Genomic DNA, 24,239 nt, shown 5'->3' on the forward strand with positions numbered 1-24,239 from the left:
CTCCTTGTGACCTTAAGGATTCTCTGCCACTGTCCTAACCCCTTTCCCGCCTTGCAACAATGACCAGTCTGTCCCTAGCTGTTTGGAAAATTCCCACTGAGTCTGTGAGCCTCTGTTCTGGTAACCTCGACCAGCCTGTCACCAGTATCTCTGGTCCACCAGTGCGGTGTAACTCAAGGGAGCAGCATCTCTCCAGATTGCTGAAGTGAGGGAGGGAGATTATGAGGGAACTGCCCCAAGGACACAAGGATTCATTCTTAGAGTTCCCACATCTTGATTAAAATAAACAGTACAGGAAATAGACTGCAGGCACATCCAGGTGATTAAAAAATTTAACACCAGGCAAAAAAAAAAAAAAAAAAAAAAAAAAAAAAAAAAAAAAAGCCAGAGGGGAGCTAGGATGCAAACTCTATTATTGGGCCTCAATAAACACTGAAATAGATTCCCTTGTAACCCCACCCTCTAATCTTGGACAATATGGTATCCAATACTGAATGAAAACTTCAGAGATGGTAGGAGGAGGAGGAGCAGGTGGTCAATGACTCCAGTAAAAACCACTGAGAGTGCAGAGTATTTGTCAAAGAACTTCAGCATTACAATGAACTTTAAAGATCAGATTTATTTGGAGAAAACAAAAAACCCACAACCCAAAGGATGGGATTTTACATCAAGACATCTCCCAGGTAATAAGTCTACAGATTACAAATCATTTTCATAGAAGATATTTTTGTACAAATTTTACATGTATTCAGGAGCGGGACATTAATCAATCCCTGTTTCTATTTTAATAGGGGGGACAAGGTAGGGGAGAGGGAAAAAGTTTTGGATATAACTATTTGGAAGGAGAGTAGACATGAAGAGGGCAAACCCTAGCTTTTCATTATCTACAATCAATAGTTTTTTTTTCTTTTTTAAAAAAGAAAAAAAAACCCTTTCAATCTTCAATACTCTTTAAAAGCCCACTACTTAGCTACTGGCCAATCCACACCAATTATTTAAATTCACTTGGTACACACCTTTGTCCACTGGGTAAATTATATTCATTATGCCCACTGCTGCAGCACGCATAAACCAACACCCCTGCATGGCTGAACAGGGCCTAATCTAGGACTGATGGGAGAAGGGCTTGCAAACCAAGATCAAGGTGTTTCTCCGCTAATACTGTATCAAGCTGATCCCTACAAAAATGCATACAAAAGCAGGCAAGTTTAGCTACTGTGTTGCAAGAGAAACCAGGACCTTGTTAAATAGTTCTCTCCATTACCATTTATTCTCTCAAGGGAAGCTTAAAACAAAACAAAACAAAACAAAACAACACATTGGTCTGGCCACCTCATGAATCCAACAAGCACTAGTGTGGCATTTCAGTGGAGAAGGAAACCTGGGGGGAAAAATCCCATCAAGGTTGTAAGAAAGGCTCCCAATTTAACTGTCCCTGTCCCTATTTATCCATCATCCAAGACCATCCATTATTCTAGAGCACTCTGATCAATAAAAGGGGTCCAAGCATCAGGAGCAGGCAAGGAGAACCAAAAGACATCAAGAAACCGATTTGCTTGAGAAAAGCAGCGATTCTTCCTTTCAGAGTTCTCCATGGCTGAGAGAGAAAATGCCCAAGACATCATGTATGTGACTTAGATACTGCTTTTTGGGAGGTTAAGAGTAGCATGAAGAACTTAAGATGACGATAAGAGTCTAAATTTTTAGTTTCAAGGTTTCAATAGAATGTGGATATATTCAAAACTTTCAAAAAGGACAGTGTTTAGAAAGGGTAAAACTAGGACACAGAAAACACTGGGAATTACCACAACCCCCAAGTGCTTCCGGCTCCAGGAAATAACCATTCATGTGTTTGCTGGAGGTCACACAATTTTCCCCTATTACCTGGTGCAAAATGACTCATCACTTCCCAAAAGCTTCTTTTCAAACCACGATTTTCCCACTTATTTTGGTCCAATGCACTCCCATTCTTTATGGCCTATAGTCTCACTCCCAACTACCCCCCTGGGGGGTAAAAAAAAAAAAAAAAAAAAGGAATTCCCTCTAGGCTGGCCCCCAAAACTCAGAATTAAATAAGAGGAGGGGCTGGCAGCCTCCTGGAGACTAAAACAACTTGAGGCTAAATCTACCTTTCCAAGAGTGGAAAATTTATTCAGATAATGTTTGAGAATTCATATATGCCACAATAGGATAAAAACTAAAAGGTAGAAATCTCACACTTTTCCTTCTACCTCCCTCCCCTACTGCCCAACCAGGTTCCAGGCATTATATCACTGTCATTACCATTTCTGCTAAATGGAGACCCCTAGGCACTAATCACACTGGCAACTGCATGGTGACATAACGCACCACAACTTTTCCTCTAAAAAGCTGTAGTCCCTTTCTCTCTGGCTGTATTGGCAATTCTCCAGTTACTTCAATACTTTAAAGGCTGCAGCAGCATGCAAAATAATTTCATTTTTTTTAAAAAAAGGTAAGAAAGGTCTTCAGGAGATGGTGAGTTTTATTTTGTCTTGTCTGGATAGAGGTTTTGATTTGCTCTCGAATGTTCCAGGGTGGAGAGAAACTAGGAGAAAAGCACAGGATGTAGAGGTCTATTCGGCATAATCTTCTCCCTCATTTTCATCTTCACCATCAACAGAGAGAGCAGCATACTTGCTTGCAGAACTGAACTTCTGTAACACAACGAGAGTGACAGGATAATGAAGGCCCTGAATTATCACATCAAAACCCAAGACACAGGATACTGATCCTTTGGCAATGGGGGATGACAGTCAGATGACACCCACTTGCTTGCTCATCAGCATTGTCCACTGGAGAGGAGCTAGGGAAGAGGGTCAGAGGCACATGTGATCTTACTATAGTCTCATACCACCTCTACACCTTGCAGAAGGGATGAGAACAAAGGAAGACAGAAACCAGGAAAAAGCTAAACTTCTTCCGCTATTTCAGATAAAGACCAATGTCTTATTTCCAAACACTTTGTATTCCAAATGGAAAGAAGTCCAACGGCAAAAAGTTTAGAATACTAAGAATTTTTCTTAGAATGAAAAATTGGGAGCAGCCTTCAACACTTACGGAAGCTGGATTTTCCTCAGGTTTCTTTGGCTCAGGTGCAGATCTGGAGTCTTGATCCTTCTTGCCATCTTTCCTGCAGAGACGTAAGCATAAAACCATGTCTTTAGGAAAGGACTCACCTAATACAAACATGTGCATGCATGCAGTTTCAAGGCACTGAACAGGCACCTCTAGTCAACAGTCCTTGTTGTCTGGATGATGTATTACTTCTAGATTTTCAGAATCTTAACTGCCTACGTTGGCTGACTTTAGTTTGCTCACAATGAGCGATCTGGCAGTGCTCTGAGAACCAAGAACTTAATTTCTTAATTACACAAACATGTGGATCAGAGGAAAGACGAGAAAGAGAACAAGCATACCTATCTGACTCCTTCCAGTGGTCTCTGTTCCCTCCGTCTCCTGGACCACGGCTAGAGTTCCCAGTTTGGCCTTTTGGGGCATTCATCCCATCTACTTTTTCATCTGCTTGGGCAGTAATGTAAACAAATTAAAGGCAAGTAAAAGTATCAATGTCCCTCTCCTAAGATTTCCCTTAAGCTGAAGAAAATTGTGCCCACATGTACTGAGGGAAACTAACCTCACCCCAACCCAGACTTCCTTCCTGAAGCCCTTCTTTCCACATCCTCTACAGCACACAAAAATACAAAAAACAAACAAAATCCACTAAAAAGTTCCATGTAGGGATATGCCATCACGAAAAGCAAGCTGGAAATAAAGACTATGACGCTCTGTAGTGACCTTGGTTAATTTCCTTCCGATTTTTTTCTCCTCCTGTCAAAGAAATGTTCTACCAGGAAAGGGCAGGGTGTCATACTTTCTCCAAAGAGGACACTCCTCCCTCTACTGGCAAGAAAAGGTAGATAACCCAATAATTCTTTTTTTTTTTTTTTTTTTTTGAGACAGAGTCTTGCTCTGTCACCCAGGCTGGAGTGCAGTGGGGCCATCTTGGCTTACTGCAACCTCCGTCTCCCGGGTTCAAGCAATTCTCCTGCCTCAGCGTCTCCCGAGTAGCTGGGATTACAGGCATGTGCCACCACACCCGGCTAATTTTTTTTGTATTTTTAGTAGAGACGGGGTTTCACCATGTTGGTAAGGCTGGTCTCAAACTCCTGCCCTGTGATCTGCCCGCCTTGGCCCCCCAAAGTGCTGGGATTACAGGTGTGAGCCACTGCGCCTGGCCAACCCAAGAACTCTTAACACGGTATCAGGTGCAAGACACATTGCTCTTCAAAATCTAATTTTGGAGGCCTTTTTATTTAGGCTTCTAGGTGAGAAACCTATTTCCCATACTATGAGCTCACCTTTCCTTCCTGGTCCTTCCTCAGATGGTTGAGCTGGAGCTACTTTTCCCCCACCACTAGAAGGAAAACAGGTAATCACATTCATCAGTTGTTTCAGGGAGAAAACACCCAAGAAACATAATCATCCTCCAAATGCAGTGGGTAAGCTTTATAGAAAACAAAATCATACTCAATGTTATGGAACATTAAAATATGGGAAAGATTACAATGAAAGCAGTAATTTGAACACTAAAGTGCCATATGCTTTCTAATCATCACATCATGCAGGATTAGTATTGCTATTTTCTTTTCTTTTGGAGTCTTAACTCTGTCGCCCAGGCTGGAGTGCAATGGCACATCTCGGCTCACTGCAACCTCCGCTCTCAGGTTCAAGCAATTCTCCTGCCTCAGCCTCCCGAGTAGCTGGGATTACAGGTGCCTGCCACCACGCCAGGCTAATAGTGTTGCTATTTTGCTTACAAATGAGAAGACTTAAGATAAATGAAAGGAAGTTACCCCCTACCATACTGCCAATATGTGGCAAAAGGGAAGCCTCTGACTTACAGTATTTGCAGATTTGTGCGGCATTAGTACTCCCATCATAGCTGATTTCAAGCTATCAAAGTGATGGAACTCCAGAAAATGGAACAACTAGGTCTTATGAGCCAGTTCCAGCACACTAAGAGACTAAAGCCAGCATAACTTATAAGGTGCTATACAACGCTGGCATCCCGTAGGAGATCTTCCATCATTACATCACAGTATTTTAGAATCTGCAGTTAACCAACTACTGTTTCCAAACTGACTCACCTTGTAGGGGACTGCTGCTCTGTGTCTGAGCTCTGAGATCGAGCAGGAGGGTTAGAACTTCGCTTCACCCAAGCATTCTCCTTTGGTGGAGGGGCTGGCATTACCTTTAGGGGCTGATCAGGTTTGGGAGGTTTAGAAGTTGGAGAGTGGCAATCTTCCTCCTTATTGAGTGTTTCATTTTCTAGAGACTTCTCACTCTCTCTCCTTCGTGCATCTGTGAAGCCAGAGTGAAAATATCAAATTATCAGGCTGCAGATGCTCACGCATCTACCAGGATCTCAACAGTGTGGAAAATGGTCCACATCCAAGTTTTGGCTCCCAAAGATGGATTTATCCCTAAACCAGTGGTTTACAAGTATTTCCAGAACAATGTCTTACTGATGCACAGAGAAATAGGAAAAATAATGACCATGTATACAACTTAAGGGACACCCAGCCATGTGACCTTTTTAGGAATGAGTATCCTTTACAGCCTTTCTGCATTCTCAATGTTAAAAGTGTCTTGACCTGGAGAATATACATATGTGAAGAGGACCTACGATGAAACCCCAAACTCTAGTAACCACTGCTCAACTTCAGCTTAAAACTCAACACACATGGACTATGATGCAATCATATTTATGAAAAACAACCTACTGGCTGGGTGCAGTGGCTCTCGCCTGTAATCTTAGGATATTGGGAGGCTGTTGGGGGCGGATCGTTTGAGCCTAAGAGTTTCAGACCAGCCTGGACAACATGGTGAAACCCCAGCTCTACAAAAAATAGGCAAATTAGCTGGATGTGGCATGTGCCTGCAGTCCCAGCTACTAGAAATGATGAGGTGAGCTGTGATCATGTTGCTGCACTCCAGCCTGGCTGACAGAGTGAGACTCCATCTCAAAAAACAACAACCTACACGTGTGTTTTTTTAAAAATGCAGTTAAGTGTCTTCTAAAAACAAGGAGCCCCCATTGGGAGGCTGAGGCAGGATTGCTTGAGGCCAGGAGTTTGAGACCAGCCTGGGGAGTGTAGTGAGACCCCATCTCTAAAAAAACAAATTTTTAAAATTTAGCCAGGCATGGTTGTGTGCACCCGTCGTATAACAGCTACTTGGGATATTGGGGCAAGAGGATTGCTTGAGGCCAGGAGTTTGAGGCTGCAGTGAGCTATGATCGCACCACTGCACTCCAGCCTGGGTAAGAATGAAACCCTGTCTTAAAAATAAAAAACTAGGCCGGGCACGGCGGCTCACGCCCGTAATCCCAGCACTTTGGGAGGCCAGGGCGGGCAGATCATGAGGTCAAGAGATGGAGACAATCCTGGCCAACATGGTGAAACCCCGTCTTTACTAAAAATACAAAAAATTAGCCAGGCCTGGTGGCAGACTCCTGTAATCCCAGCTACTCGAGAGGCTTGGGCAAGAGAATCACTTGAACCCAGGAGGCGGAGGTTGCAGTGTGCTGAGATCATGCCATTGCACTCCAGCCTGGGCAAAAACAGCGAAACTCCGTCTCAAAATAAATAAATAAAATACAAAAATAAAAAATAAAAAAAATAGAAGGCCAGGCATGGTGGCTCACGTCTGTAATCCCAGCACTTTGGGAGGCCGAGACGGGTGATCATGAGGTTAGGGGTTTGAGACCAGCCCGTTCAAATCTGCGTCTCTATTAAAAATACAAAAAATTAGTCGGGCATGGTGGCGCTCACCTGTAATCCCATCTACTCAGGAGGCTGAGGCAGGAGAATTGCTTGAACCAGGGCATCGGAGGTTGCAGTGAGCCAAAATCGTGCCACTGCACTCCAGCCTGGTAACAGAGCGAGACTCCATCTCAATAAATAAATAAAATAAATAAATAAATAAATAAATAAATAAAAGAAATGCAAGTACAAATCAATTTAGAGGTGGGAGGAAAGACCTTAAAAAATATCACAGTGGCTGGCCCTTGGAATCCCAGCACTTTATGAGGCTGAGACCAGCCTGGGCAACATGGGGAAACCATCTCTACAAAATTTTAGCTGGGTGTAGGCCGGGTGCGGTGGCTGACGCCTGTAATCCCAGTACTTTGGGAGGCCGAGTCGGGTGGATCATGAGGTCAGGAGATTGAGACCATCCTGGCTAACACAGTGAAACCCCGTCTCTACTAAAAATACAAAAAATTAGCTGGGCGTGGTGGTGGGCACCTGTAGTCCCAGCTACTCGGGAGGCTGAGGCAGGAGAATGGCATGAACCCGGGAGGCAGAACTTGCAGTGAGCCGAGATCGCGCCACTGCACTCCAGCCTGGGCGACAGAGTGAGACTCGGTCTCAAAAAAAAAAAATAAATAAAAAAAAAAAAATAAAAAATTTAGCTGGGTGTAGTGGTGCATGCCTACAGTTCCAGCTACTAGGGAGGCTGAGGGCTGAGGGAGGTGAGGCTACAGTGAGCCATCATCATGCCACTGCACTCCAGCCTGTGTGACAGAGTAAGACCCTGTCTCAAAACAAAATACAAAAAAAACACATCATGGTAAGGGAAGGGAGGTATTACAATTGAACCATTTAGGTTTCCAAAACACTAAAAGTGCTTGATCAACCAGTAATAACACTGCTTGAGAACACTGCTCTGGTGATGATAACATCAAAAAAGGCTGGTCTTGGGACAGCTCACATGAAACTCCAAGCCGTTGACTGTTCTGAATAAACAACATTCAAAGATGTCAAGACATAAAATGAAAATATACCAAAAAAAAAAAAAAAAAAAAAAGAGAGAGACAAACCTAACAATCAAGTATCCACTTCAGTGGTAGATTATTAAGCAGATCATCTAGGTCTACTCTGGTACCCATTCCTCAGATTCTTTGGAGCAGAAGATATGAAACTCCCCGGCCCATGCAACCCAAATAAAGAGTTCATGACTGAATTTAAATACTGCAAGGTCTCTGCATAATTTGGTTATGGATAGTTTATGGAAAACGGCAATAACACGATACCCACCCTGGTCTGACTTACTTCTGCTAGATGTGGTGGAGGTCCCAGTTTGTGATGACTCACTTCCTGTCCTCGACCGTTCCCGTTCCTGAGTTTCTTCACTTCGCCAGCTTGGGTGTCTGTACGAGAGATTCACAAAATACACATTATGCCTGGCTCAGTGAAGGCCACCTTAGACCCATGCTGACCCCTCAAGAACCATCACTTACTTCATCTATATGTGTATATGCATATAAATTTATCTTTCTCTCAAACTATTTGAAAGCTACAGACATTAAGACACACTTTGGCCCTAAATACTTCAGCAAGAATCAACTAATATGGTTAAGAACAGTATCCTACATAATCTACAATACTGCCCTTCTTTACTAATCAACACAGTTCTACAAGCCACTCATTACCAGGCCTAGTTTTTCAGGGCAATTACTCATTATAGTAGGTCTCTAGCCTTTTAGATACAATACCAGCTTTTAATAGTAAACACTTTTGTAATGGACAGGGAACAACTCTTCATTGTGTAAAGCTGTCCCTAACACTGCATACTGCCTAACACCCCTGGCCACAGCCCACTAAATGCCCATCAGTGACAACCACTAATGTGATAACGACACAAATTTCCCAAATGCCCCTGGGGATGTAATGCCCCCATTACGAACCACCGGATTCCTAGATGGGATATCCATCAAGAAGACAACACACCTCTCCCGAGGCCGTCGTTCTAGTTTTGGCTCATCCAGCTGACGCTGCAACTTCTCTTGTTCCTTCTGTAGCCGTTCTTCTACTTCTCTTTCTCTAGCAGCTGTGTCAACAGGCTTTGCCCCTCCAAAGATAGAAGCAGCTCGAGTGGACTGGGAGGTACTAGCAGAGGAATCATCTTCCTTAGGAGTACTCCGAGGCTTTAGATTCAGTTTGGGTCTTTGGGGGGGACCTAAGTTAAATGAAACTTTAAGTAATAGTTTTCCAATCACCAGAAGCTGATGGCTGAAAGCCAGATTTCTCAGATATAACTCCTATGAAATGCTACATGAGATTCAAGTTAGCGGCCTAACCAATCCACAGAAGGCAAATAGATCATTAGAAAACAGGTAGTTTAGGCTGGGCATGGTGGCTCACGCCTGTAATCCCAGCACTTTGGGAGGCCGAGGCGGGTGGATCACAAGGCCAAGAGATCGAGACTATCCTGGACAACATGGTGAAACCCTGTCTCTACTAAAAATACAAAAATTAGCTGGGCGTGGTGGCGCACACCTGTAGTCCCAGCTACTCAGGAGGCTGAGGCAAGAGAAGTGCTTGAACCTGGGAGGCAGAGGTTGCAGTGAGCCAAGATTGAGCTACTGCACTTCAGCCTGGTGACAGAGCAAGGCTCCGTCTCAAAAATAAAAAAAAGAAAAAAAAGAAAAGAAAAAAAAGAAAATAGGTAGCTCAGGCTGGGCGTGGTGGCTCACGTCTGTAATCCCGATACTTTGGGAGGCCGAGGCGGGTGGATCACCTGGGGTCGGGAGTTCGAGACCAACACAACCAACATGGAGAAACCCCGTCTCTAGTAAAAATAAAAAATTAGCCAGGCATGGTGGTGCATGCCTATAATCCCAGCTACTCGGGAGGCTGAGGCAGGAGAATCACTTGAACCTGGGAGGCAGAGGTTGTGGTGAGCCAGGATCGCACCACTGCACTCCAGCCCTCCAGGCTGGAAAACAAAAGCAAAACTACGCCTAAAATAAATAAATAAAAAAAATAAAAATAAAAATAGATGGCATAAATAACCAAGTTCTGGCCGGGCGCAATGGCTCACGCCTGTAATCCCAGCACTTTGGGGGGCTGAGGCGGGCAGATCACCTGAGGTCAGGAGTTCGAGACCAGCCTGACCAATATGGAGAAACCCCATCTCTACTAAAAATACAAAATTAGCCAGGAGTGGTGGCACATGCCTGTAGTCCCAGCTACTCGGGAGGCTGAGGCAGGAGAATCGCTTGAACCCACCGGGGAGGTGGAGGTTGCAGTGAGCTGAGAACACACCATTGCACTCCAGACTGGGCAACAAGTGCCAAACTCCATCTCAAAAAAAAAAAAACAAAAACCCAAGTTCAATTACTCTTCTACCACATCCATGATGTAGTACAAGACCACAGGAAAGACTAAAAATGGTAAACGTTTAAGTAATAAATTAATAATCTATCAAGACTTCTTTTATATGGGAAGAAATTTTTGACCATCATTAAACTACTGGATGAAGTATCTTGCTCCGAAATCTGCATGTTAAGAACTAATACAATACGATAGGGAAGATTCTAGTTCTTTATTTTTTTTGAGACAGTCTCGCTCTGTCACCCAGGCTGGAGTGCAGTGGTGTGATCTCAACTCACTGCAACCTCTGCCTCTCTGATTTTCCTGCCTCAGCCTCCTCAGTAGCTGGGAGTATAGGCACGTGGCACCATGCCCAACTAATTTTTGTATTTTTAGTAGAGATGGGGCTTCACCATGTTGGCCAGGCTGGTCTTGAACTCCCGACCTCAAGTGATCCGCTTGCCTTGGCTTCCCAAAGCGCTGTTACAGATGTGAGCCACCACGCCCAGCCAGGAAGACTCTAGATCTTATACCCTTGTCTCTGTGTATAATATAAATTTGGCAGGTGGTTCATGGGGCAAAGCATGTAACACTGAACAAATAAACTCTTAAGGCAGTCTGATTTCTTCCTCGATTTAAGTTGTCAGAACACTTTCAAGAGAAACCTAAGTGTTTCAAGGAAGTTAAATTTCTAAAAATGATTGTTTGTCCTAAATATTTTGGATATACAAAAGATACAGAGAATATAAAGAAAGCCTATGTATACAATCACCTGGCTTAAGTAATGTAACCTTAACAAAGAGGTAAAACCTCCTGATGACATGACCAGCTGCACTCTGTCCTCTAAATAACCACTAGATGGTGACTTCATCATGCCCACACTTGACTTTATACTTTTACTACATATGCACATAGTACCTGTAGATAGAGGGTACTGTTTAACAAGATCTAAATTTTCTACGAGGGCTTTAAGCCGACAGTTTATATATGTTCCTAAACATATTTTAAATCTGTATTATAGCCCCGTCACTTTTGTAAGATAAAATAGGGGCTCAGAAAAAGTAGCTCATTTAAGATATTAATATAAGAACGCAGCCGGGCACAGTGGCTCACGCCTGTAATCCCAGCACTTTGGTAGGCCGAGGGCAAGTGGATCACTTGAACTTGGAAGTTTAAAACCAGCCTGGGCAATGTGGAGAAACCCCATCTCTAGAAAAAATATCAAAATTAGCCAGGCATATGGCACGCACCTCTAGTCCCAGCTACTGGGGAGGATGAGGAAGGAGGATCACTTGAGCTCAGAAGGCTGAGGCTACAGTTAACTATGATTATGTCACCGCAATTCTAGCCTGGGCGACAGAGATCCTGTCTCAAGAAGAAAAAAGTAAAGGCTGGGCAAACAGTGAAGGCCCGTGTATGTCAGAGGTATAGAGAAAGGGCTATCTTCCAGGCCATGGGGAAACTAGACAGGTCTAAACAGGAGAATAAGGTAATTAGATCTTATGCCAGAAAGACAACTGACAACTGGGGCCAATGTGAAGAACGGAGCAAGAAAGGGAACTCTGTTAGGAGGCAATGGCCAGTAACGTGGGTGCAGCAATGAGGCCTCAACGAAGGTAGCAGCAGCAACTAGAGACAAGAGGGCAGATCTTAGAGGGAATGGGGGGGTAAGAGCAAGAAGAGAAAAAAAAAATTAGGTATGCAGCTCTTGGTGGGGAGGTAAGGGACAGTGTGAGAGAGGAAAAGGTCAGAAGTCAAGGAGAACATGAGGCCCACATCTGAGCCTCCACTTTTCTAACTTGTAATTTTACCTATACCACACAGAAGTCTTAGAATTAAACAATACTTGTACAAGCCCTCAGCTCACTGATGGAACACAGTAAATGGTTAATAAATGTTAGCTATTATTTTTAGGCTTCTTGCTTGAGGAAATCACTTTTAAGAACGTAGTTTTTTGGCTGGGCGCAGTGACCCACGCCTGTAATCCCAGCACTTTGGGAGGCCGAGGCGGGCGAATCACAAGGTCAAGAGATCCAGACCATCCTGGCCAACATGGTGAAACCCCGTCTCTACTAAAAATACAAAAATTAGCCGGGCGTGGTGGCAAGCCCAGCTACTTGGGAAGCTGAGGCAGGAGAATCACTTGAACCTGGGAGGCAGAGGTTGCAGTGAGCCGAGATCGCGCCATTGCACTCTAGCCTGGGCAACTAGAGAGAGACTCCGTCTCAAAAAAAAAAAAAAAAAAAAAAAAAAAGAATATAATTTTTTAAAACCTATTTCCTATTATTTTTTAGATGGGGTCTCACTATGTTGCCCAAGCTGAAATGAGACCTTGGCTCACTACAGCCTTGACCTCCCAGGCTCAAGCGACCCTCCTACCTCAGTCTCCTAAGACACGGGGACTACAGGCACATGCTACCACGCTCAGCTAACTTTTATATTTTTTGCAGAGATGGGGTCTCACTATGTTGCCAGGGCTTGTCTTGAACTCCTGGGCTCAAGTGATCCTCCTGCCTTGGCCTCTCAAAGTGCTGGAATCACAAATGTGAGCCACCATGGCTGGCCTAAGTTTTTAAAAAAAAAAAAAACAAACATTGAATTATTATTATTATTTTGAGGAAGGAGTAAAGACTTCACCATTTTCTGAGGGAGAAGGAAAGACCTCACTGCAATAGAATTGCCATATGGCTCTGATGAATTCTGTCATCTCACTGTGTTTTATTAGTTGTCCAGATCGATTTTCCTTTCTTGGGGAATCACAGGAGATGATGGATATAAAGCCATTGGCACAAAGTTTAGGACTAACACAAAGATGTTAAAGATAGGAAAAATTTGGCCGGGCACGGTGGCTCACGCCTGTAATCCCAACACTTTGGGAGGCCAAGGCAGGCAGATCACGAGGTTAAGAGATTGAGACCAGCCTGGCCAACATGGTGAAACCCTGTCTCTACTAAAACTACAAAAATTAGCTGGGCATGGTGGCGTGCACCTGTAGTCCCAGCTACTCGGGAGGCTGAGGCAAGAGAATTGCTTGAACCTAGGAGGAAAAGGTTGCAGTGAGCTGCGATCATGCCACTGCACTCCAGCCTGGCAAAAAACAGAGCAAGACTCCGTCTCAAAAAAAATAAATAAATAAAATAAATAAATAAATAAATAAATAAATAAATAAAGGATAGAAAAAATTCTGGGCCGGATACCATAACCTTTTATATGACATCACTGAAGTTAGAACACAAATGGTGGCCATTTATTAGTATTTTCTAACAGGTTAGATTTGTAACACAGTTTACATTTTATATCTTATAGTATTAGGGGCATAATTTTAGAATAGGCGCACCAAAATCTCACCTTTATAATTAATGAACATCAATTATTGTGGTATAATGGTACAGAAAGCAATCCTTTTTTTTTTTTTTTTGAGACAGTCTCACTGTCGCCCAGGCTGGAGTGCAGTGGTGCGACCTCAGCTCGCTGCAACCTCTGCCTCTGGGCTCAAGCAATTCTCCTGCCTCAGCCACCCGAGTAGCTGGGATGACAGGTATGTGCCACTACGGCCACCTAATTTTTGTATTTTTAGTACAGACGGGGTTTCACCATGTTGGCCAGGCTGGTCTCCAACTCTTGACCTCAAATGATCTGCCCACCTTGGCCTCCCAAAGTGCTGAGATTACAGGTGTGAGCCACTGCACCTGGCCTTAATGCTTCGTTTTTAACCCCATAGTACCAATTATGGGCTACAGGACTACGTTTAATCTGAATTTCATTTCCCTCACTTGAAAAATGGAGCTAAAACCATCTGTTTTAAGTGTAATTTACTGAGATCACAACATAACAGTATCTGGCAATTTTTTTTCCATTTCTACTGTTTATTCAATAAATTTTAACTGAAAAATCTATCTGTGAAGGCATATGAGATGAAAACAATTCGACTGCTGTGTTTCCACTGATGTCATCCTTAGCCAATGCTTTTTTTTTTTTTTGAGATGGGGAGTCTCACTCTGTCACCCAGGCTGGAGTGCAGCGGCGCCATCTCCACTCACTGCAAGCTCTGCCTCCCGGGTTCCCACCATTCTCCTCTCTCAGCCTCCCTAGTAGCTGGGACTACAGGTGCCTGCCACCACACCTGGTAGAGATGGGGTTTCACCATTAGCCAGGATGGTCTCGATCTCCTGACTTTGTGATCTGCCCACACCTGGCCAGCCAATGCTCTTTCTACTATGCTTTGCTGCTTCCTGTACAATGTGCAAATTATATTTGTGCCCAACTCAGTAGTTTGTAACAGAATCACAAATTTTCCGTAGTTTTCCCAGTTTCTGCTCCATGAAGTACATAAAAAGAAAACTATTACCTCTATCATCACGCCTATAATCATCCCGAGAGTAATCATCTCTGGAGCTCCACGACCGATCATCCCGTCTGTCATATCGGTCTTCATAGCGGTCCCCGCCTCCTCTGTAGTCATCATCCCTGCGATACCCACTGCCAAATGCTCTTCTGCCACTGCCTATCCGGGAATCATAGCCTGTAAATATATCCCAAATTATAATCATCACAGCGGAGGAGGAAAAAAAAAAGGCAAAGTTACTGAAAGAGCAATTCGACATGTTTTACAATTACCTCTATCATAGTCTCTGCTGCCTCGGTCATCATAGCGATCCCGGCCACCATATCGATCCATATCCCGGCGTGGGCCATCCCGATACCCATCCCGATATCCATCCCGATACCGGTCTGAATCATAACGATCTCGATACTCTAGAGGAAACAGACAAGTAACACCATCCCCTTTTCTCTGACACCATTAATAGAAACACGGTAAGCTATCAGTCCAATTTGGAAGAATCTGTTTATTTAAATTTTCTATCTGATTTCTTCAAAAAGTTTCCCTGGTGAAATAAATGTTGCTCAGCTAATAATTTGGGAAGGGTGGGTTGGAAATTAAAAAATCCCTAAAAATTCCATAATGAATTTCCAGAAGGAGAAGAGGTTTACATGCAAAAACAAAAAACAAAACAAAGCACAAGACACTAAAACAATACAGTTGGAATCTCCCATGTTTGATCCCAAAGACCACTTATTTTTTAATTAAAAAAATTTTTTTAGCCAGTCACGGTGGCTCATGCCTGTAATCCCAGCAGCACTTTGGGAGCCCGAGGTGGGCAGATCACGAGTTCAAGAGATCGAGACCATCCTGGCCAACATGGTGAAACCCCGTCTCTACTAAGGATACAAAAATTAGCTGGGCGTGGTGACGCGCACCTGCAGTCCCAGCTACTTGGGAGGCTGAGACAAGAGAATGGTGTGAACCCGGGAGGCAGAGGCTGCGCTGAGATCATGCCCCTGCACTCCAGCCTGGCGAGAGAGTGAGACTATGTCTCAAAAAAAAAAAAAAAAAAAAAAAAAAAAAAAAAAAAAAAAAAAAATTTTTTTTTTTTTTTTAAGAGACATAGTCTCTCTCTGCTGCCCAGGCTGGTCTTGGACTCCCGGGCTTAAGCAATCCTCCAGCCTTGGTCTCCCAAAGTGCTGGGATTATAGGCCTGAGCCATAACACCCAGCCTCAAAGATCACTTTAAGAGGCAAACAAAATGAGAAACAATATATGCAACATACGACTAACAGGACATAATTTTCTATTGAATTTTAGGAGCTTAATCAATTTCTGCACTGCTGATCATAATTTTAAACGGTACAAATACACTTTGGGAGGCTGAGGTTGGTGGATTGCCTGAGCTCAGGGGTTTGAGACCAGCCTGGGCAACATGGTGAAACCACAACTCTATCAAATATACAAAAAATTAGCTGGGCATGGTGGTGCAGGCCTGTGGTCCCAGCTACTTGGGAGGATGAGGTGGAAGGATCACTTGAGCCAGGGAGGCAGAGGTTGCAATGATCCAAGATTGTGCCAAGGCACTCCAGCCTGGGTGACAGAGTGAGACTTCCTCTTAAAATAAATAAATAAATCAATAAATTAGTATAAATACTGAAAGTTGTATTAGAACGATGCATGAAAAGATTTGAAGTCATGTATACCCTTCTTGACCAACAATTTAATTTCTTGAAATTCACCGAGGAAATAATTGGATGTGTGATAAAGATACATGTACAAAGACATTCATTGCAATGTTGTTTATGTTATAAACTATATTTTACACACACATGTGCATTTCAGTATCAGAGGACCCTAAATACTAGAAATCTGTATAAAGAAACGTAGTAGCTCAGATAGCAAACTGTGGGTAGCGTTATGTTGTTTGTAAAAGGGATAGCTGCTATTTAGCTCCAGCTGACTGTTGCTAGGGTCTTCCAATTTTCTGAGAGAAGCTGGCAACCCAGATTTTAAAGTTAAAAAAAAAAAAATCTGAATTTCTAAATATAAATTAACTAACTAAAACAACCTACACGTTTTAAGGGCTGATAATTTATGTATGGGGGACAAACAGGGATCTTTTTCTTTCTCTTTTTTTTTTGAGACGGAGTCTCACTCTGTCGCCCAAGCTGGAGTGCAGTGGCACAATCGCGGGCTCACTGCAACCTTCACCTCCCGGGTCCAAGCAATTCTCTTGCCTCAGCCTCCCCAGTAGCTGAGGTTACACGTGTCCGGCTAATTTTTTTTTTTTTGTATTTTTAGTAGGGACAGGGTTTCACCGTGTTAGCCAGGATGGTCTCAACCTCCTGACCTCATGATCTGCCCGCCTCCGCCTCCCAAAGTGCTGGGATTACAGGCGTGAGCCACCATGCCCGGCCAGGGATCTTTTTCTTGTGGCTGCTGTCTTTTAAATAATGATTTCATTTTGGAAACCACATAATTTTTACTGACCAGACACAACATTTCCTGGTATTATAAACTTTATATATTAAAGAACATGCTAATGTTAGTAAAATGATTATAGAAATGATCTAAAACAGGACACATATAAGAAAATCAGCCCTGTGTTTATTTTGAAATGTGGTTTTAATTTCTGGAGATGCGATTTACACTTAATTTTATTTGGGTAATACTGAAATTATGATAAGCTTGTGTTTCCTGAGAAAGCATAGATCCATGCTGGAGAAAAGCAGCACATGCTATTACTGACATTTCATAGGAATACTGAGTGTAATACCCCCCAACACCCCTCGGGGTTCTCTTTTTGGCCTAATGCTCGGGACAGGAGTCTCTGGATCTTTAATTCAGGTTAACTAAGTTGACTTTGGGGCAGCTTTGGATAACAACAGCACACTCACTCGTTATCCATCCTGCTTGCTCTAAATTCAAGGTTTCAGGTGAGAAAAGTCATGCCCCTGGACTCAAAACAGGACCCTTGGTCTGATTGTCTGCTTTTTCTTTCAAGAGCCATTTCTTCCTGTTAACAATAGAATCTCTTGCATAAATGCTGAAGTTAATCACCTCACGTAGTTCTCCCCAAGGCTTTGCTGTGTCACAAAGTCATGTAAAAAGTCAGATATGAACTTGCTGATTTATCCTTCTTTCAGACCTATGACCCATTCTTCTTCCTTCTACATCTTAAAAGGTTAAGGACTCTCCTCTAAAAGGAATTATACATATCCCTTACTGCTTCCCCAATTATATTTAGTACAAAGCTCAAAAGGTACCTCACAAAATTAAAATGCTTGTGCTGGGAGTGCTGGCTCACACCTGTAATCCCAGCATTTTGGGAGGTCAAGGCAGGCAGATCATCTGAGGTAAGGAGTTAGAGACCAGCTGGCCAACGTGGTGAAACCCCATCTCTACTAAAAAATACAAAAATTAGCCAGGTGTGGTGGTGCGCATCTGTAATCCCAGCTACTCAGGAGGCTGAGGCATGAGGAACACCCTGAACCTGGCAGGCAGAGGTTGCAGTGAGCCAAGATTGCCACTGCACTCCAGTCTGGGCAACACAGAGAGACTGTGTCAAAACAAAACAAAACAAAACAAAACAAAACAAAACAAAGAGCTTGTAAATTTAAGTTGGTCTGTTTTTACTTAAACTATTTCAAACATACAGAAAAGTAAAGACACCATTATAACAAACTTATGAACCTATTACTTAGGTTTAGTGAATGTCATATTTTGCCATGTTTGTTTTTTGTTTAAAAGAAATATGTTACAGACTAACAACAGAATTTTCCCTACCCCCACCAACAATGAAAAGGGTGGTTAAATTACCATGCGTAGCTTTATAATTTTACAACTTATGCATTAATACTACATGGTATTGTTTTCAAATTTATACACAATTTTTTCCCCTTAATGTAACAGGTTTTGAATTTTATCCCTGTTGTTATGCTACTAAGTATTTGATTACAGACAAACCACTATTTATTTATTTTTACTAGGTAGTAGCTTCTTTCCATTTTAAAAATAGCGTGGTCTACTTTTGTGTATTTTAATAAAGTTGCATAATTTTCCCCATAAAGGTCTTTGTTAAAGTGATGTATGTAATTAATCTCTACTCCTACCCCATATTTCCCACTCCCCTATCTTTCCGAACCCCAACTGTTTAATTATTCACACACTGTCTCTTCCCTCCACTATAATAATGTATGCCCAATAAAGACAGGATTTTCTTGTTTTTGTTCACTGCTGTATCTTGAGCATTTAAGTGAATCAATTTTTATTAGAAAAAAATTACACTGCTGTATCTTTGTTCACTGCTATATCTTGAGTATTTTTAAAGTGAATCAATATTTTTATTTTAGAAAGTTACATTTTAGGCCAGGTGCAGTGGCTCATGCCTGTAATCCCAGCACTTTGGGAGGCTGAAGCAGGAGGATCATCTGAGGTCAGGAGTTCGAGACCAGCCTGACCAACATGGAGAAACCCCATCTCTACTAAGAATACAAAATTAGCCAGGCGTGGTGGCACATGCCTGTAATCCCAGCTACTCGGGAGGCTGAGGCAGGAGAATCGCTTGAACCTAGGAGGCGGAGGTTGAGGTGACCTGAGATCATGCCATTGCACTCCGGCCTGGGCAACAAGAGCGAAACTCTGTCTCAAAAAAAAAAAATTTACATTTTAATTGTTTGCTACAAGCATATAGTAATGCAACTGATGGGCCAGGCACAGTGGCTCACGCCTGTAATCCCAGCACTTTGGGAGGCCAAGGCGGGCGGATCATGAGGTCAAGAGATCAAGACTATCCTGGCCAACATGGTGAAACCCCATCTCTACTAAAAATACAAAAATTAGCTGGGTGTGGTGGCGCGCGCCTGTAGTCCCAGCTACTTGGGAGGCTGAGGCAGGAGAATCACTTGAACCCAGGAGGTGGAGGTTGCAGTGAGCCAAGGTCACGCCACTGCACTCCAGCCTGGGCGACACAGCGAGACTCCGTCTCAAAAAATATATATATATAAAAAAGTAATGCAACTGATCTTTGTATGCTGCTCTTCACTCAGCAATCATGCTGAACTCTTATTTCAAATAGCTCACTTTGTAGAATCTGTTGGATTTTTTTTTTGAGACAGGGTCTCGCTCTGTCACCCAGTCTAGACCTCCTGGGCTCAAGGAGTCCTCTTGCCTCAGCTTGCTGAACAGCTAGGACTGCAGGTGCGTACCACCACGTCAGCATTTTTTTTGGTAGACAGGGTCTTGTTTTGTCGCCCAGGCTGCTCTCAAACTCCTGGCCTTAAGCAATCCACCTGCCTTGACCTCCCAAAGTGTTGGGATTATAGCCACCATGCCCAGTTTGGGTTTCTTTATAAACAATTGTCTCCAGAAAAAGAGAAATGTCTGTCCCTTTGTTTGGTTAAGTTTTCAAAAAAAAATTATTAATTTATCAAATTCGTTTCCTACATCTATCAGTTCAGATACTATCCAAAATTTTTCTTAATCTGCTTTCCTCCTTCTATCTGTTAATGTGATCTGATCATCTGTAACACATTTGTCCTATTACTAAATAGCCTCCCAAAGCACAGAGGAAGCTAACTTCATAAAAACAAACTTACTGTCTCCAAAGCTATCATCACCTCTTCTAGGTGGGTAGTCATCAAAGGTGTCTGTAGCAGGACGAGCCCTCCAGTCTGTATCTGTTTTGTCAGAATCCCGATTTCTATCACGGCCAAAAGAACGATCATCCCTGTCTACAGATACATTAAAACAAAAACTGTAAGTTATCTCATAAAAACTTTGCCCAATATTTCTCACACATAGAAAACCCCCATTTTACCCTATTTTTCACTTTCACGTCACACTGTCATCCCAGTTACCTCAAGCCCCATAAGTACATGCTCCAATTCAACCCCAGGTGGCTCTTTTCCTCCCGTTTTTTCCTATTGGTTTAATGCTTAGCTATCTCAAATTCTGTATGGGCCAGGAGTCCCTGAAACATATACAAATTAGGTCCCCTTTGTGACCAACGTGCTGTTAGGCAGCTAATCTATTTATCATCTATTTAATGTTCATCTAGATCAATCAGTCTTCTCAATCTTGACATGCATTTTGGGCTGCATAATTCTTTGTTGATGGGGACTGTCCTATCCCCTATAGAATTAACCCCTGGATTCTACTTATGTCAGCAGCACTCCCTCCAATTGTGACAACTACAATGTCTTCAAACATTGCCAGAAGTCCCCTGTGGGGCAAAACTGATTGAAAACTGTTACTGTAGATTCAGGCAGGCCCACCACCACCCCTATTCAAATTTTCTGGGAAAGGATGGCTTGGTGTCATCCTAGGACCATTACCAAACAGAAATCTCTACCAGTTTCCTTACCTTTATCCTGTGCTTGATCAGCAACGTCCACTCGAATTCTCCTGTTACCTAGAGACTGAGAGCATAGGACCATATTAACCAACCTTTTGCCCCATTATGCACAAATCCCTTGAGTGACCTTGAACGTCTGGGCATAGCAGAAGCACTAGGGGAAGGAAGATAAAGGAAAACACTGTAATCTAGCTAACACTCCAATTTGTGGGCTAAAGAGTCCTTTAAAAGACTTAAAAATTAAACAAATTTAAGCTGGCCTTGAATATTAGGTCAATTATACTATTTTTACAAAGCTTAATTTCACAGAATAGAATTAACTTTTTAACTATCCAAGGTAATTTGTCAAGTGTAGTAAATTAAAAATAATTCTCACATAACTAGCTGAATAAAAGGCATATTTGGTGCCACAACAATTATTTATCAAAATTTATAGAAGCCAGGTGCAGTGGCATGTACCTACAGTCTCAGCTATTTGGGAGGCTGAGGCTGGAGGATCACTTAAGCCCAGGAGTTCAAGTCCAGCCTGGGCAATATAGCGAGACCCTGTCTCTTAAAAACAAAAACACCCAACACATTTATAGAGCCCCTACTACTACTATGTACCAGCAAAATTGCATAAAGCATGCTTTGTCTACAATCTTAGGTCCTTTCACTCAGTATTACCTTCAGATAAATCAGTTCTTCCAGAGATACCCTCTGACTTCCCTTTCCCACATCATTATTTATATACTTTGAACCCAATTAATTCTATTGCTGATTTTTCCTCATTTCATAGTAGAATCTACAGTTGAAGAAGGATAACAATGATTTTTAGTTAAAAATACCCAAAACTATATTAAACACCACTATAATGAAATCTCTAGTAACAAAGTAACTCTTAAATATGGACCACAACAATATAGTAAGTAATAGTTAATCTAGTAAACATCAAATAGTTAACAATTGCATGGTATTCTTTTTCTTATCCAGACTGAGTAAAGTTAGAGACCAGTAATGTTAGTAAAAATCTAAAAATAATCCAATAAGAGTAACTCTGGAACAAGATTAGACCTTCATATGCATTTAACTAAGTACATTAATTTTTATCTCTATTTCACACTGACTACAGATTATCATGATGGTAATCAATTATGAGGCAGCAAAACTATTTCTAAGAGGTGTTGATTTCAATCATGTCATATGGCAAAATAGGACTACAGAAATATGGCACAAATGGCACTAGAAATTGCCTTATCAATAAACAATAAGGTGTTTCTGGAGTTAAAGGAGGAAAAAAGTCTTTTTTCTTCTGAGATATAAGCCCCTGAAGTCCTGGGACAGGAAAACCTTTGTGGGCAGTGTTGACAAGCAGGACTAGATATTTATTGTCACTCTCCTGTAAAATATTCCTTTGTAGGAAATGTTTCCAAATCCTCTTAAATGAACAAATATACCATTACAACACTTCCCTGAAAATGAGATATGCCTTTAATACTAAACAAACTTGATTTTTCTATTTGCCTTTATCAGGCCAGATTACTTTGAAAAAGCAATGCCATAAGAGTTGAGGCAACACTGTGGGTAAACCAGTGTAGGACTTAATTAGAGACCTGGTGTGTGGTGGGTTTCTTCCACAACTTTCCACCTAAGTACCTATCTAAATTATTGGGGCCTACTGAATTTGCTGAAGTGTGACTTGCTAGATGTTCGATGTTAAGTGATACACTGTTAAATAATGCAGGCCTTTATTTGTAGATATGGGAATCTTTGAAGTGAGCCTCTCAACCTAAAAAATACCAGTTTGATCAATAAACATGAGATTTGTGAACTTACACCCCTCATATCCCCACTCTTATTTTCTTTACCTCTTCATTGAGACTCAGGGCACTGAGCAGGGAATCCAGGTCCTCAAATTCAGCATAACCAAAACCTTTCAACCTCTCTGGATTGCTGGGTTCACGTGGTAAACGCACTGCACTGATCTGAAGGAATAAGAAACAACAACAAAGTTTCCCAGCATTCTTCTTCATTTGTCATTTTTTGAGAGGACTACAAAAGCATTACTGTATGTGCATGAATTTTTCTGAATACACAAGAACATGGTTGTCTCAGGAGGAAAACTGATGCAGAGGGATAGTAGAAACTTTACTAAATGCCCTATTATACCTTCTGAATTTTGAACTGTATGAATTTAACTCTAAAAAAAAAAAAAAAAAAAAGATGAATTCAGGCCAGGTGCAGTGGCTCATGCCTGTAGTCCCAGCACTTTGGGAGGCCGAAGCAGGTGGATCCTCTGAGGTCAGGAGTTCAAGACCAGCCTGACCAACATAGTGCAACCCTATCTCTACTAAATACAAAAAATTAGCTGGGCATGTAATCCACTGTACTCCAGCCTGGATGACAGAATGAGACTCTGTCTCAAAAAAAAAAAAAAAATATATATATATATATATATATATACACATATATAATTTTGATTTTATTTTTTTTCTTTGAGATGGTGTTTCACTCTTGTTGCCCAGGCTGGAGTGCAACGGCACAATCTCGGCTCACCACAACCTCCGTCTCCCAGGTTCAAGCAATTCTCCTACCTCAGCCTCCCAAGTAGCTGGGATTACAGACATGTGCCACCACGCCCAGCTAATTTTTGTATTCTTAGTAGAGACAGGGTCTCACCACATTAGCCAGGCTGGACTCGAATTCCTGACCTCAAATGATCCACCCGCCTCGGACTCCCAGAGTGCTGGGATTACAGGCGTGAGCCACCATTCCCGGCCTTAAATTATATTTCTAGTTGTTTTTTCAACAGCAACTGCCCATTCCACAATTAGTCTTTTTTAGACATTATCCTCAATATCTAGTTAATTATTACAACTTTTACACTTACATTTAATCCTCGAAAGAATTCCTTAATTGACTCTTCTGTAACATCATAGGGTAGGTTTCCTAGAAAAGCAGTGTAGGGTGGCGATTTGGGAAGACGGCTCCGGTCGATATTGGGTTCCCGAGCAGCCCGTGGAGCAGTGGGAAGGATGGAACGGTCAATTGGAGGCGCCCTATACACATCGTCATCGTTACTGTGCCAAGTTGTCGAAACTAGGATAGAGGAATGAATGTAAGAAATTAGAAGAAACTTCTCTCACTACTGTCATAGAACAAGAGGACCCATGTTAATTGCCAAATATTAAACATGCTATACAAGAAAACCAGACCAAAAAAAGTGGGGGTTCAGTAAGGGCACTTTACGAAGAGAAGCTTCTGAGATTAATTATGACACCTTAATCCTTATGTAAGCAAGGAAATATTATTCCATAAATACAACTCTTTATGGAATATTACTGTGTGCCAGCTACTTTATATTCATTATATCCCATCTTATCTTTTTAACAGTCCTGTG

At 42.2% G+C, this 24,239-nt stretch overlaps 1 protein-coding gene across 8 annotated transcripts in view; it reads right to left on the bottom strand.

Annotated features, from left to right (window-relative positions):
- Nucleotides 1–599: 599 nt before the first annotated feature.
- EIF4B (eukaryotic translation initiation factor 4B) overlaps nucleotides 600–24,239 on the bottom strand; it is a 35,958-nt gene continuing 12,318 nt past the window's right edge. The window contains exons 3-15 of one of the 8 annotated variants that reach the window (XM_001142097.8): nucleotides 23,730–23,938; nucleotides 22,708–22,824; nucleotides 20,870–20,924; nucleotides 20,103–20,237; nucleotides 14,796–14,933; nucleotides 14,527–14,700; nucleotides 8,814–9,042; nucleotides 8,136–8,233; nucleotides 5,169–5,382; nucleotides 4,380–4,435; nucleotides 3,438–3,540; nucleotides 3,079–3,151; nucleotides 600–2,675 (exon numbers count right to left, since the gene is read on the bottom strand). In XM_001142097.8, the coding sequence (XP_001142097.3) occupies nucleotides 2,595–2,675; nucleotides 3,079–3,151; nucleotides 3,438–3,540; nucleotides 4,380–4,435; nucleotides 5,169–5,382; nucleotides 8,136–8,233; nucleotides 8,814–9,042; nucleotides 14,527–14,700; nucleotides 14,796–14,933; nucleotides 20,103–20,237; nucleotides 20,870–20,924; nucleotides 22,708–22,824; nucleotides 23,730–23,938 (1,682 nt within the window). In that variant the 3' untranslated portion in view covers nucleotides 600–2,594. Of the gene's footprint in view, nucleotides 2,676–3,078; nucleotides 3,152–3,437; nucleotides 3,544–4,379; nucleotides 4,436–5,168; nucleotides 5,383–8,120; nucleotides 8,234–8,813; nucleotides 9,058–14,526; nucleotides 14,701–14,795; nucleotides 14,934–20,102; nucleotides 20,238–20,869; nucleotides 20,925–22,707; nucleotides 22,825–23,729; nucleotides 23,939–24,239 lie in introns of all 8 variants that reach the window. The other 7 variants (XM_009425346.5, XM_054664230.2, XM_054664233.2 and 4 more) reach the window with 7 other exon arrangements.

Source organism: Pan troglodytes, chromosome 10 (assembly GCF_028858775.2).
Source record: "Pan troglodytes isolate AG18354 chromosome 10, NHGRI_mPanTro3-v2.0_pri, whole genome shotgun sequence".
Classification (NCBI taxonomy): domain Eukaryota; kingdom Metazoa; phylum Chordata; class Mammalia; order Primates; family Hominidae; genus Pan; species Pan troglodytes.